Source organism: Carcharhinus amblyrhynchos, chromosome 4 (genome assembly GCF_965287045.1).
Source record: "Carcharhinus amblyrhynchos chromosome 4, sCarAmb.v2.hapA, whole genome shotgun sequence".
Lineage (NCBI taxonomy): Eukaryota > Metazoa > Chordata > Chondrichthyes > Carcharhiniformes > Carcharhinidae > Carcharhinus > Carcharhinus amblyrhynchos.
The window spans coordinates 113,111,460-113,127,633 of record NC_137327.1 but is presented as its reverse complement, the minus strand read 5'-3'; the positions used below and the strand labels follow the sequence as shown (position 1 = coordinate 113,127,633).

Sequence of the window (16,174 nt, the reverse complement as noted above, 5' to 3'; positions counted from 1 at the left end):
CTGACAGCAGCAGGGAAGAAGCTGTTCTTGTGTTGGTTGGTACGTGACCTCAGGCTTCTGTATCTTTTTCCCGAAGGAAGAAGGTGGAAGACAGAATGTCCGGGGTGCGTGGGGTCCTTAATTATGCTGGCTGCTTTGCTGAGGCAGCGGGAAATGTACACAGAGTCAGTGGATGGGAGGTTGGTTTGCATGGTAGATTGGCTACATTCATGACATTTAGTAGGTTTTTGCAGTCTTGGGGAGAGCAGGAGCCATATGAAACTCTGATACACCCAGAAAGAATGTTTTCTATGGTGCATCTGTAAAAGTTGGTGAGAGTCAAGCTGACATGCTAGATTTCCTTAGTCTTCTGAGAAAGTAGAGGCATTGGTGGGCTTTCTTAACTATACTGTCAGCATGGGAGAACCAGCACAGGCTGTTGGTGATCTGGAAGCCTAAAAATTTGAAGTTCTGAACTCTTTCTACTTCATCCCCATTGATGTCGACAGGGCATGTTCTCCTTTACACTTCCTGAAGTTGATGACAATCTTCTTCATTTTGTTGACATTGAGGGAAAGATTATTGTTGCCACGCCAGTTCACCAGATTCTTAGCATGGCCAATCAATCTAGCCCACACATCTTTGGACTGTGGGAGGAAATCCACACAGACACAAGGAGAATGTACAAACTCCACACAGACAGTGACTGAGCCAGGAATCGAACACAGGACCCTGGAGCTGTGAGGTAGCAGTGCTAACCACTATGCTACTGTGCCACTGTAATGTTACATCATAGCTAGGGTGTAGAGAAAGGTCAACTTAATGTAGGTCCACTCAAAAGTCTGACGCTAGCAGAAAAGAAGCTGTTTTTGAGTCATTGTGGTGACCTTCCCACTACTGTCACAAACAATGTGGACGCTTCCATTTTTACCGAGAGCTAACTGTGCTGTGGTGGGAAAGACAGAGAACTAATGAGAACTGCACCAGTTTACATAGCCCCAACTCCTGGGATTATTTAAATATGATGAGCCAGCCAAAGGAGGGTTTTTGCTCAAATTTGAGTCTGGTGGGAAGTGGGGAAAGGAAAATATCCAATGGTGAATTTAGTAATAATGAATTCTGTTGTTCTCCAATGTGAGAAACAAAGTAGAGAACTGTATGTATGCACAAAAACACAAGATCTCAAGAGATAAGAAAAGGCAAACTGTTTGGCTCATCAAATGATCTGCCATTTAGCACAACCATGGCTGATCATGGGCTTCAACACCATTTTCCTGTCTGTCCTTATATCTCTTGATTCCTTGAGAGACCAAACCTCTATCTATCCCAGCCTGAAATATATTCAGTGACAGAACACCCACAGCCCTCTGCAGTATGGAATTCCAAAAATTCATAATACTTTGAATGAAGATATGCCTCCTCATCTCAACTCCTTATCCTGAGGCATTGCTCTCATGTTTTGGATTCTTCAGCCAATAGAAACAATCTCTCAGTGTCTATCTACCCTTTCAGAATTTTGTAGGTTTCAATGAGAATCCCTTTCACCCTTTTAAACCCTGTAACCAAGACCCTCAGTCTCTTATCATTAAACTCAGTCTCTCGTCATTAAACAACTCTCTCATCTCAAAGACCAATCTAGTGATCCTTTGCTGTACTGCATCAAATGCAAGTAAATCCATATGTATGCAGTATTCCAGATGTGGTGCGACCCACTTATTTCTGTACTCCATATCACTTTGCAATAAATGCCTTGCTAATTACTTGCTGTACCTGCAAGCTAACTTTGAATTCATTGCATCAGCACACCCGAGTCTTTCTCTCTTAACACTAACATGTACAAGTTTCACATGCTCTAAATAAAATTTGCTTTTTCATTTTTACAACCAAAGCGAATAACTTTATATATTCCATCTGCTATCTAATTTCCCACTCACTTATCTTGTCTTTTTAACTTTGCAGCCTCTTTTGGGTCTTCCTCGCAACTTGCATTTCCAACTAGCTTTATATTCACAGCAAACTTTGACACATTCCTCCTATCTCTTCTTCCAAGTCACTAATATAGATTGCAAGTAGCTGAGACTTCCTGAACCAGCAATGCAACCATTTCTGGGCTTGAATCCTGGATAAATGGGAAAATAAAACTTGGGACTCAAAATCCATGTTATAGATTGAATAGGTCCTTTGGAATTATGGAATGTTCTTATTAATCTGTGGCCTGAATCTTTTACACAAAATTGAGGCGCATACACAAAAGAAAGTTCATGTTATCCTCTTTCCATCAGATACCCGCATCTCACTCCACGACAGCCAGAATCTTACGCCGCTGGCAGTGACATCTTTGCCAAATTTTCAGCATACATCAAGAACACAAGTAAAGATGCCAATGAAAGTAAGTGCTGCTACCACAGTGAATTAACTGTAAACATTCTAAATTGTGTTTGCAGTCAAGGTGGAAAGTGAATTAAATTGGTGCATGTGGGTTTACTCTAAATAAATTAATTGTTGGGACACTATGCTCTGTTACCCACCCCAATAGAGTGTCATTCATTTGCATCAATGTAATTGAAAACCTATTCCATTTAAAATCAATCAATCCTTGGATTATAAGAATAAAGAGACATTGGGTTCAGGAGCCCAAACATAAACACCTTCATATCTTGAAGGAATGGTATTCTGAAAGGTTAGAAGTAGATATGGTCGAGGTAAATTTTCAGTAACAATGTTATTGATGGTAATATAGTAGAATAGGAACAGGATGACAATCAGCCCATCTATTCTTTGTGTTTCAGTTTGACCATGGCTGATTTGTATCGTAATTCCATCTACCTGCCTTAGATCTATACCCCTTAATACCCTTGGCTAGTGAAAATATATTGACCTCAGATTTAAAATGATTAATTGAGCTAGTGTTATATAGTTTGATGGTGTTCACTTATCAATTCACACTCACAGACACACACACACACACACACACACACACATATGTACACACAAGTAAACATACACATGCAAATACAAATAGGAGGTGGAGTTAGGAGAAAGATGAGAGCAAGTAGGAAACAAAGGGAGGCTGAGGATGCTGTGATTCCTCACAAAGGGGTTAGAGCAGCACCATCCCCCAATGGTCAGGAGGATCTCAAAAACCCTCTGCAGAGGCACATGTGAACCTATGCCGTCCCAAGGGTATAGAGGCAGAGATTTAGCTGCCTGCAACTGAGTGAGATTCAGTGTAGAAGAAGACTCAGGTTTCAAGGGTGACTATGGCAACACTTAATGAGATGTGCTCAGGGGAAATACCGTCCAACTGCTTTGGAGTTCACTTGATGGCTATCACGTTAAAAGTGTTTTGAGTATTGAACTCAAGTAGCATTGAACTTTTTTGCAACAGGCTAATTCCATGCACACCATTGAATCACAGGTGTGATGCTCTGAAGGGCAGGAATTGCATCTCCCTCATGCGGGAGGTCCAAAGGCATATGGTTCAAGCCTGAGGATTTGCATTCATTGCAGGTTTTCCCAGAATTAGGGAGCCATCAACCGCAGACATATGGTTATTAAAGCCCCCACGAGACTCCATGAACCCTCATCACCAGAAAGGGCTCGATCCATGTGCAGCTGTTGTATGCCAAGTACTTGGCAAGCAGTCACAATGCATATTTCCTTAGGAACATTTCCATTAGCCTGCCTGGATTGGAGAGACAGTTACTAGGTGATAAAGACTATTCACTTATATTGTGGCTAATGATGCCTGTAGGAGTGCCAAAATCTGATGTAGAGTGGAGGTACAAGAGCGATGCCAGCACTAGGGTCACAGTGTGCCAAACCATCAGATTCCTAATCGTATGCTCCCAATGCCTGTACAGATTTGGAGATACACAACATCACGTGTGTCCCTGATGATCATGGTTTGCTGTGCACTCCATAACATTGCCATACAAAGAGGAGATATTCTGGAGGGTGCTGACAGGCCAGGTGTGGGCCAATTCTCTGAGTTCACTCTTGTCCCTGGCCATGATTGAGTGGATGGCCATGAGAATAGGGATTCTTTAATATGACAAAGGTTTCCATAGTTTCTTGTACCACAGCTACAGAATGGGTTAAATCTTCTCCCTCGCTTTCTCAGTTGCAGTGAGAAAGTATTGAGGCCCTTATATCCAGACATCCTCCATCACCCCACACGAGACCATGATTCCTTCTGCCTGCTCTTAACCTTTGATTTCTTCAGACTCCAATCACACAGCCACGGCAATCAATAAGAACATCAGCATGAGGGGATGTGAATTTGATGTTTTTCCATGATTCTCAAGGTGTAACAGCATCAATATTAATTACCTCACTCATGTGAACTTATTTGTGACTAATATGGGTATTTACTAACACATTTACAACTGCTCTGGCAAGTGCTCCCCCTTGCTTGCAGCCGGAGAGAGATGTTTGATCTCTGCACCCTCACTTGCCCTGGATGACTTTGGTGAGTGTCCTCTGTGTGGTTGTGGTTTGGAAAGGCCGGCCATTCCAGGAGACTCCTGCAAAGATGCATTTGAGTCTTCAATCACCACAGTCATAGTTGAGGTTTGTGTCAATAGCCAATGGGTGGAGGAGATCCACTCCCATCAGAGCTGCCACGACAGAAGATTCAGACAGAGGCAACCGTTGCTCACCCCCCTGCCATCAGGACTAGTTGGTCCTCCTTGCCAAGCAATAAGGTTGCTGGAGCTGGATGGATGACCAGTCCCCCTGTCGGTCTGAGCCCCTAAGCTCAGAGCCAAGCCAATGGCGTGCAGGTCAGAGTGCATCCTGATTATTGTGTGCCCCTCCAGGACAGTCAACGGTCTGTAGACAACATTTGGCGTTCTGAAGATTGCAGCGCTCATAGCTTGGATGGACATCTCAGCCATCCATGCCACAACATGAAACCTAAATGGTACACCCGTCAAACCTTTACAGACTGCATGTGAGCTTGCAGCATCTGCCACTTTAAAGATGACTCCACAGACTCATCAACCAACTGGGAATCAGTCCCTGGAACATCCCAGACAATCTTCTGACTGTCTGCTCCACCACACTCTCCAACATCTGCATGTGTGATTTTGAAGTATCCCCAGCTGTGTGTGCATGAGCTCTGACCGACCTACTAAACCCTGCTGAAGTGCTAGTGTTTGCTGGGAGAAAAGAGAAGGTGTGGCACTGTGTCCTCCAAGGGTTTCTCAGAGGAGAAGCGGGAGGGGGGTTGCTGGAAGGCTTTTGGTGCTGCACACATTAAAGAGGCTTCTCTTGTAAAGGAGAGATATCAGTAAGGGGATTGCCTGGTATCTAATCACTTGACACATCAGTCCTATCACACATTACATATAAACAGTCTGATATAAGCCTTGACACATCAGTCCTTTCACACATTACACATAAACAGTCTGATATAAGACACACATTGACAATGAGCCCCAAAGTACACCATACACACACGCACACACACACACACACATGCACGCAGGCACAAATACACATACACACGCACACATATACAGACATACACACATATACACACACACACACATATGCACACACACACGTATGCACACACTCACAAGCATACACATAGACATACATACATACACATACACATATACACATACACATGCACACACACATACATGCACTCACACACACACACATAAGCAAATGCACACAATCACATATACACATATGACAACACACACACACACTCACACACACACACACACACCATCTCCTAGCCAATGACTCCTGCATCCCATGAATGAATAAGAAAGCATATGCACACATGTACCAAGTTCTTCTAAGTTTGACATTTATGTAGCAAATGCATCTTTGAACATTGTGTTATGTGTTTGAGTTTCCATGATGTGGAGATGCTGGTGTTGGATTGGGGTAAACACAGTAAGAAGACTCACAACACCAGGTTAAAGTCCAACAGGTTTATTTGGCAACAAACGCCACTAGCTTTCGGAGCGCTGCCCCTTCGTCAGGTGAGTGGGAGTTCAGGTACAGACAATGTACCTTTAAAACTTGATTAGCCGTAAAGACTCACATTCCCCAGTCATTATTCTGTAAATTGAGTTTGTGTTTTTGTATGCCCTGTTTGCGAACAGAACTCCCACTCACCTGACGAAGGAGCAGTGCTCCGAAAGTTAAGGGTGTTTGCTACCAAATAAACCTGTTGGACTTTAACCTGGTGTTGTGAGACTTCTTACTTGGAGTTTCCACACAGGGCAAAAATCCTGATTTGGCATGTTTCCAGAAAAAAAACTTGCCTTAGAAATACAACAAGTGTGAGAAGCTTCCAAAGTCCAGGGGACTTCCATTGCACTTTACCCTGAGAGGTCAACTCAGAATTCTAGTTGCCAAATAAATCTTAAAATGAAAGAGTCGTGACATTCCAGTTACTACTTTCTGACAGTTAATTGAGTTCCAGAAGTTCAATGCTGAGAGCTGCCATTTGGTTGACGTGAATTATGCAATGTGGTTATCGTCTTCCAGAATTTGAGAAGGCCCTGCTGAAGGAGCTGAATAGGTTGGACAACTACCTGAAAGAACCCCTTCCCGATGAGATTGATGCCAATAGTACAGAGATGATTCTTATTTCCAAGCGGAAGTTTCTGGATGGAAATGAGCTGACACTGGCGGATTGCAACCTGTTACCTAAGCTGCATATCATCAAGGTACCGTTTATAATAAACCTTATGAAGATATGCAGGTGGTAGGAGAGGTGAAGGAAGCCCTGTATTCTAAAAAGTGACTGGAACAGCTTGGCCCAGTTGCTCAGTGTCAGAGTCGCTCTGGTTGTCTGGGAACATCCTGCAATGTAACACTTTAATTTCACAACTAACAACTGGATAGCAAACATGAGCAGTATGTTGGGTGGTTTATTTTTTATCTAATTCTGTTCCACCATCCAAAGTATTATCTGCTATGCCATTTTAAAATAAATAGATAGACTGTATAGAAATACAGGCTGTAGAATGTGAAATAGGATCCCTAATCCCAAGTGTGCAGAAGGAGGCCATTCTGCCCATCAAGCTTGCACCAACAACAATCCCATCCAGGCCATATCCCCATAACCCCACATATTTACCCTACTAATCCCCCGGAACTAAGTGACAATTTAGCATGGTCAATCAACCTAACCTGCGCATCTTTGAAGTGTGGGAGGAAACCAGAGCATCCAGAGAAAATCCACACGGTCACTGGGACAATGTGCAAACTCCACATAGTCACCCAATGCCAGGATTGAACCCAGGTCCCTGGAGCTGTTAGGCATCAGTGACAACCATTGTGCTACCATGCCAGCCTCAATACCTTGGTAATGTTATGGTCAGAACAGGACATGTGCGCTGTTTATCTGGACCCACTGCTCTACGGATTGTACCATCATTGCAAATGGTGAATTTGTTCACCAAAATGTGCAATAATTTCTTTCGCTATCATTAGATTCAGAATAAAAGAGACTTTAACCAGACTTCTTTCAATAAACTCAGAAAAATTAATTTATTATGAAGCAAAACTTAATTTTTAAACAAGTTGCAAGAACTGATTAATGCATAATTGGTAATCTGGAAGTTTAACTATCTATCCCGTTCAAAATACCTCAGTGCGCAAACACACACAATGTTGCAAGTCCATTAATGTGTTTCTGTGAGAGGCTTTTACTCAATTGATTTTAAGATGTTTTCCCCCGGAGACAAAGTCCACATGGCAGATTAACATGATATGGTAAGCCACTTAGTCAGTACAGCATTGCATTTCAAAAACCGAAACAAAGGACAAACAGGGCCACTGCAGAGCTTGGAAGACTTCATGAAAAGAATATAGTTTGCAGGTACAGTGCCATCGATGTGGTTCTCCCTCATGTGAAGATGGTTCACTCGTCCCAGTAAATGTCCAAAGGTTCTCACCAACAGAGCTTCAGCATGGAGGGGAATAGAGCTGGATTAATCCTTGGGATTTCCCTCTCATCTCAAGCTCTCAAGGTTTCCACATACGGACAAGTTACACTGAGGTGATGATTCCTGGCTGGTTACTGATAGCCACACTACAGTTCGGACAAGGCAAGGAATGCATGTGTTGGACAGCTTTCCTATTCTCGATTCATCCACAACTGAGTTAAAACTAACAAATTTAAAACATAAAACTTAGCTTTGTCAGGTGATTTCCAGTAAATCACCTGGACCTTTGTCTTTAAAACAATATGTTTCCCCAACCATTAAAGTAATTATAGCTCCAATAAGCAGATAGCTCTCCTCCTCGAGGGCCATACGGGTCATTTAGCTGAAGTTATGTGATTTCTTGGAAAGGACACACTTGGTCACAGCGAACTTATGATCTTTTAACAAAAATCCAAGTCAGTTCCCAAGTGTCCAACTAATGCAGCGACCGTTAAATCTCTAAAGAATATAAACAGTGGGATTTTTGGGTCCTTCCCTCCTCCATGGCATGTTTCTTGGTGGCAGGAGGCAGCTCGCCATTGGCCCATGCCAGGATCTTCCTGGTCCCACCGCTGTGAATGGAATTTCCCATTGATTCCACTCCCGCCACCCAGAAACAGACGACGGAGCGGGTGGAGGGGGGGGCGGTGGCATCGGCAGGACCGGAAGATTCTGCCATTGGCCAATGATCCAGTGTTCTTGAAGATACGATTTCCTAATAGCAATCACACACATAGTTTATTTCCAAAATCGCAGCAAGGACTTAATAACCTTTAGGTTATCCCACTCTCGAACCCTTATACATCATGAATTAGTTGCTCTGAACTGAGGAATTAAATTGGCTTATGAACTGAACTGGGATCCAGAGCTAATGAACAAAGAACTCTGTTGCTGATCACTATTCAGTGATCCCTGAAGGAAACATATATGTTTTGACATCAGGTGAGCCCAGGACAAGTCTGAGCTATGATACCTCGCACAGTTAAATAAATCCAACAGCACCCAGGTTTTAAGCAAACATTGACAGAAATGTTCTTTTAATAAGGGGAGCTGTTAGTACCTGATTGAGATGATGCCCTCAAGAGAAAAGAAGAAAGACTTCAGCAACTATAATGGAATCAGTTAATGCATACAGCTTTGCCTTTTTTAAATTCATTTCTGGAAAATGGGTGTTGCTGGCTAGCCAGCATTTATTGCCCATCCCTGGTTGCCCTTGAACTGAGTAGCTTGCTGGGTCAAGAGTGCAGTTGAGAGTTAACCACATTGCTATGGCCCTGGAGTCACATGTAGGTCAGTCCAGATAAGGACAGCAAATTTCCTTCCCTAAAGGACATTAATGAACCAGGCGGGTTTTTCCGCCGATCGACAATGGTTTCATGGTCATCAGTACATTCTTAATTCTAGATTTTTTTTATTGAATTTAAATTCCACCATCAACAATGGCAGGATTCGAACATGGGTCCCCAGAACATCAGCTAAGTATCTGGAATATTAGTCTAGCGATAATACTTCTCCCTACCACCTCTTGTATATTCTGCCAGCATTGGGCTCTTGATAAAATGATATCTAATTGGAGCCATAGAACAGATTTGCTTAAATTTAATGTGTGACATTATTACCTGGTTTTGTGAAGGTTTAGGACATTTTTTCCTATTTTAATTGTCTAACTGAATTACAAATATTTTCAAGGAGCAGTTTTTGGAATTGTGATCAGTTAAATAACTTCAAAACCTGAAAGTGTGTCTCCTGATCATTCTATTAATATATTGATATACAAGCTATGTCTATCGACAGTGACCCTGAAAGTGCACAGTATTTAGTCCCATTAAACAATTTTGCTCTATAATGTTTGAGGCCTTGTTACAAAAGACATAGCTGTGCTGAAGGCAGAAGCATGTTTAAACTAGTGATGCCAATTTCTGAGTGTGTGATAATTAGTTTTATTTTTTTCCCACCATCTCACAAACATTCTTCAGCAGATATGAAACAAAGATCTATAGAGGTATGGGTTGGATGGCTGCCTAAAACATCAAATTCAGGAACAATTGGATCACAGGTAGCTTAAGTGTTTGTGTCAAGCAGATTTGGCATTCCTTAAATCATCTGACTTGCCATGAGCAATATGAGAAATCTGCCAGTAAATAAATTTTAATGAATTCTGAGATCGACAGTAATATTCAAACCAATTGATGTACGTTGCAATTTTAATTTAGTTTGTATTATGTTTGCTGATGACTGGCTCTATAAATCCAATCGTTAACCTGACCTGCTGCTGACAAAGGTCAATGGAGTAAAAAGTCTGGTGGGGCTTAAACTGGACGTTCAAGTTAAAATTGGGTCTGCCATTTCTTCCTATGTATATGTTGAGTAATGTTTGTAGATTAGAGCTGCTGAACAATTAACATAATCATCGAATCCCTACAGTGCAGAAGAGTCTGCATCGACACTCTGACAGAGTATCTTACTCAGGCACTCTCCCCCAACCCAAATCCCATAATGTTAGCCATGGCTAATCCAGCTAACCTACACATCTTGGGACATTAAGGCGAAATTTAACCTGGCCAAATCACCAAACCTGCAAATCTTCGGACTATGGGAGGCAACCAGAGCATCCAGAGGAAACCCATGCAGACAAGGGGAGAATGTGAAAACTCCACACAGATAGGGCCGGAATGGAACCCAAGTCTGCAGCAGGGTTAACCAATGTGCTATTGTCATTCAGACACTGTGAGTTTCCCAATCAAACCAAAGTTGGCAATATAGTCCTCACTGCTTTCATTTATTGTCTTCAATTCAATGTTACAGTAATAGTGGGTCTGACTGTTTGGCCTCTTCTCCAGGTGGCCGCAAAGAAGTACCGGAATTTTGAGATTCCTGTGGAAATGTTTGCTCTCTGGCGTTATCTGAACAATGCATATAAACGAAATGAGTTCAGCCACACCTGCCCAACCAATGAAGAGATTGAAAGGGCTTACGCTGATATCGCCAAAAGCCTGCAATGAAGATAAATTGACTCTCAAATTGCTCTGACGAGTTCTAATGTAATCGCTCAAACACCCCTTCTTTTATCTGTTGAATAGAGAATGAAAAAGAAGTTTGTTCCACCTCCATTTGTTCACAGTACAGTTCTAGCAAAAAGCCTTTTCAGCACAGCTTGTTTACTGCCAGTCATTGCTATCATTCTTATCTACATGCTGCCTCGGTGATAACGGATTGTCAAACTATTAGCCTCATGTTGAGCATCACATTTCAAAGTGACGCACTTTGCTACAGAAACAAAGCAGCCTTAAAAATAAGTGTAGAAGTAAAGACACTCATCAGCCCTAGATCCTGCAATCATAACCAAAATGAAGGCTGCAAAGTTTCCTCACCAAAACACTACTTGCCCTCAAGCTTGGTGTATTTAACAGCAATTAGAGTTTGAAGCCTTAAAGAATTTCCCTTTCAACACTTCCCAGTATAACACATTTGCACTACACAATAACATCCACTGTATTTATAGGATAATATATTGTCTGATTTACCATGAACAATCTGTACAGCATTCACAGTTTTGGCAACATATTTCAAAACACCCAGTTCACAACTGCTTTTTGGCAGGAGATGGACTTTATTTACTCACTCGTTTGACCACACCATTCTCCTTCAATGTCTCTTCTCCATCTCCAGGTGGAAGGACTGCCCAAGAATGATTCAATTCTTACCTTTCTAATCATAGCCAGAGGATAATCTGCAAAAGCTTCTCTTCCCACTCTCACATTGTTTCCTCTGGAGTTCCCCCGAGGACTTATTCTTCCCTTTACTATTTTCATCTGCTCCTCAGAGTTAAATACAAAAGCAGAATCATAGAATCCCTACAGTGCTGAAGCAGGCCATTTTGGATCAGGCATTGGCTAGCTGATAGAAGACAGAGGGTGGTGGTTGATGGGAAATATTCAACCCGGAGTTCAGTTACAAGTGGTGTACCTCAAGGATCTGTTTTGGGGCCACTGCTGTTTGTCATTTTTATAAATGACCTAGAAGAGGGTGTAGAACGATGGGTTAGTAAATTTGGTGACAACACCAAAGTTGGAGGAGTTGTAGACAGTGAGGATGGATGTTACAGTTTGCAGAGGGACATAGATAAGCTGCAGAGCTGGGCTGAGAGATGGCAAATGGAGTTTAATACGGAAAAGTGTGAGGTAATTCTCTTTGGTAAGAGTAACAGGAATACAGAATATAGGGCTAATGGAAGGACTCTTAGTAGTGTTGACGAGTAGAGAGATCTCGGTATACATGTGCATAGCTCCCTGAAAGTTGGCACCCAGGTTGATAAGGTTGTTAAGAAGGCGTACGGTGTATTAGCTTTTATTGGTAGAGGGATTGAATTTCGGAGCCGTGAGGCCATGTTGCAACTGTACAAAATTCTGGTGCGGCCGCACTTGGAGTATTGCGTACAGTTCTGGTCGCTGCATTATAAGAAAGATGTGGAGGCATTGGAAAAGGTGCAGAGGAGGTTTACCAGGATGTTGCCTGGTATGGTGGGAAGGTCTTATGAGGAAAGGCTAAGGGACTTGAGGTTACTTTCATTAGAGAGAAGAAGGTTACGAGGTGACCTAATTGAGGCATACAAGATGACCAGAGGGTTAGATAGGTGGACAGTGAGAGCCTTCTTCCTCGGATGGTGATGGCTAACACGAGGGGACATAGCTTTAAATTAAGGGGTGGTAATCATTGGACGGATGTCAGAGGTAGGTTCTTCACTCAGAGGGTAGTAAGGTCGTGGAATGCCCTGCCTGCAGCAGTTGTGGACTCGCCAACTTTAAGGGCGTTCAAATGGTCAGTGGATAGGCATATGGATAACATTGGAATAGTTTAGGTTAGAGGGTCGTTAGATTGGTTCCACTGGTCAGTGCAACATCGAGGGCTGAAGGGCCTGTACTGCGCTGTAATGTTCTATGTTCTATATTTGGCCCATCAAGTCTGTACCAACTCTCCAAGAGCATCTAATCCAGGCCTATTCCTGTAACCCCATGTATTTACCCTACTAATTCCCCTAATCTGCACATCCTTTGCACTAAGGGGCAATTTATGATGGTCAATCCATATAAACTGCTCAACTTTGGACTGTGGGAAGAAACCAGAGCACTTGGAGGAAACCTATGTAGACAAGGGGAGAATGCGTAGACTCCAATAGACAGTCACCCAAGGCCTGAATTGAACCCAGGACACTGGAGTTGTGAGGCAGCAATACTAAACACTGTGCCACCGTCATGCCCATTTTTATGCAGAACATAGGGTTTCACCACTGACAGTCCTGAGCTCCAATTTACCACCGCCTTGTTGAACCCTTTAATTGTCTCTGTCATACTACCAGTCAAACATCCAATATTGAATGAACAGAAATTTTAACAGTTAATTATTGGGTGCTTCCCATCATAAACTCCATTCTATCCTTGATAACTGGATTAAGTTGACCAAGACCATTCGAAACTTTGGTGCTGTGTTTGATGCTGGATTGGGTTTCTGACTACACATCTACACAATCATTAAGACTGCCTGCCTCCACTTCCCTGAGCTCATATACTGCTGGAGCCATTATCCCTGCCATTGTTACCTCTAGTCTTGACAATACCCGCATACTCCCACTGGCCAGCTTCCCATCCTCCACTCTATGTGAACTTGTACTCAACAATACATTTAAGAGGAAGTGACTCACGTGAAATCAAAGACTGGTAAAGCACAATTGTAAATGAACTTCCAAATTCAGAATACAGCCCCAAGGCTCCACAGCGAATCCTGGCACACTCTGTCATTGTGGTACGGCATCAGACTGTATGATATCTCAACTCCAAAGGTTTGTCACCCCGCTATCTCTATTTCAGAGCTATGTATGTGGGGCAATTGGACTGAACCTGGCCAGTACCTGGCTTTTCCTGAACCTGTCAGCCTCTACCTAATCCAGCTGCACCCCTGCCCAAATTAATTCCCATTCTAGTCTCACAATATTCAAACAGACAAAACCATCTGAGCAAGTAAGTGTAAAGGCTTTTGAAGATTCTAATTTTCAACATTTAAAATGTGTATTCTCAATTTGCATCAGCAATAAACGGTATCAGAAGCGTTGAGCTTGAATGTATAATTGTGTTGAGAGAGATATAAAATTCTGAATTCCTGTGAAGAATAGATCATCTTTAGATTGACATGTCAGATAATCCTGACTTCTGACTCAGGAATGAGATGAATGTTTGCAGCACAAAGGTTTATCTGAATAAATGATAAGAAACCATAAACATAAGTAATATTTTGATAGATTTGTACAAATATGGAAAGTTGACATTGTCCAGTAGCATGTCCTCTCGAAATATCTTGTTGAATTACATTGAAGAATTGTGTTTTTTTTAAGTTGACTAAACAGTTTATATGCTTTAGATATCCCTTGTCGATGTGCTCAATTAGTTTAATTTTCTTTTGACTTATATATTCCATTGTTCCATTTCAATTAATATTTGATCTAAAAGATATTAGTATATTTTCAAGTATTAAATATGCAATTAAATTAATACATCTGTTTATAACATATATATATAATATATCTGCTGATTATCTAGTTAATAATTAAACTGCTTCACTGACACCAGCTGGGTGAATTTATCTTTGTATGTTAATGTGTACTTATGTTTTTTGCTAACCAGGTCAAGGAGCAATGATGCTTTTTCTTTTCGCATCAGTAAGAACTTGCGCGTAGACTTCTGTTGATAAGGTGATGAGAAATTATCATGCGTTAAGCAACAAAATCAAAGGACCAAAGTCTGCCATTCTTTGTAATGTCTTTGAGATTCTCCCTGCTGATGGAAGTGAAGGATATTAGTGGTGGTAATGGAACACTTTGGTACATGAGGTGCCCAGAGGCTAACGTTCCCAGTTTCTTTATCCCAATGCTCCAAATGCTCATCCCCTAATGCATCTGTATAACATTTCTATTGCCCACATCAGCTACCCCTGAGGGCTCTCTCAGTGAGATGGTTATTTGAGTGCACATGAAGGCCAAGCAAATTCAAAGTCACAGAGCCACACACAATTTACTGTTTTAAGACAGCCCTAATTCATTCCTCATGGATGAAGCTTTCTTTTCCTTAGCCAGGATTGTATTCAAATCCATATCCATATGTAAGTACATTGCATTAACCCACCATGGCACCCAAGCTCCCTTAAGTTACCCTCATAATATGAGTCAAACAAATCCCAGAAACTAAATGCTAATCCTTTATTGCCACTAATATTTTATTTTATGACCATTTCATTGATTCTGTAAGTTCTCTGGTTGAGATTGGCAAACAAGCCACAACTTTGCAATCTTGGGTAACATGCACCCATCGATTGACAAGGAGCAATAGAACTGATATCAGTACAAAAGTGTTGTTTATTCACATTGTGTTCTAGATGTTTAATTACAAATGTATTTACAGATCCTCCGGGTTGCAGCTTCTCATTGGCTAAGGCTGGGTCTGCTTGATAGGAATTTTACTGAGTGCTTTGTTCTGGCATTGTGTAGAGCTGATTGCCAAGCTGTTGGATGCTAATGTCTTGAGACTGTCAGTCGGTGACGCAGTACTTCCAGAAACAGGCTGAGGAAGAAAAGAAAGACAGCACAGTCATATATTGATCACAGCTGTGACAAAAGTGGACCATTAAGGCCATTGAAACTGTTGATTGCCTGAATTCACACTTGTGCCTGTTTATATACAAATCCAAAAGTTAATAAAAAATTCTAAAACTTAAACATCCACATGAAGTTCTTCCTCTTCAATTTTTAATTCATCGGGAGCCTATTTAATACCAGACTTCACCAGGAAGTGAGCTGAAATGGATCAGAATTTTGTAAGTGTTAGGTGATTGGTAAGGGGGTGTCAACAAGGGGAGGTGGATGGGGGGGGGCGGAGGTTGGTGGGGGTGGGAGTAGGGGTGGGGGTGGGAGTAGGGGTGGGGGTGGGGAGAAGATTTGAGAGACCATGGAGGAAGGGCAATCTGGAAGATAGTTACATCTTGGGAGGACCTTTCTATGAACCCAAGGGCCAATTAAGGAGCAACATTGGCAGCTCATTGCCAGTCCATGTGGGGAAACTACTAGGCTGGCAAATTGACGAGTCTCTTCTCAATATATGGACTGCCAGCATGAGCCTAGGGAAGAGAATTAGAGTGAAGGTGTAAAGATTAGGGGTGAAGCTCTGGAGAAAGTGAACAGTTTCTAGTAC

At 42.0% G+C, this 16,174-nt stretch overlaps 1 protein-coding gene across 7 annotated transcripts in view; it reads left to right on the top strand.

Annotated features, from left to right (window-relative positions):
• Nucleotides 1-15,702, top strand: part of LOC145342293 (chloride intracellular channel protein 2-like) — a 54,612-nt gene extending 38,910 nt beyond the window's left edge. For all 7 annotated transcript variants that reach the window (XM_080187741.1, XM_080187738.1, XM_080187740.1 and 4 more), the window contains 3 exons: nucleotides 2,262-2,368; nucleotides 6,496-6,677; nucleotides 10,781-15,702. In XM_080187741.1, the coding sequence (XP_080043867.1) occupies nucleotides 2,262-2,368; nucleotides 6,496-6,677; nucleotides 10,781-10,942 (451 nt within the window). In that variant the 3' untranslated portion in view covers nucleotides 10,943-15,702. The remainder of the gene's footprint in view (nucleotides 1-2,261; nucleotides 2,369-6,495; nucleotides 6,678-10,780) is intronic.
• Nucleotides 15,703-16,174: the final 472 nt, after the last annotated feature.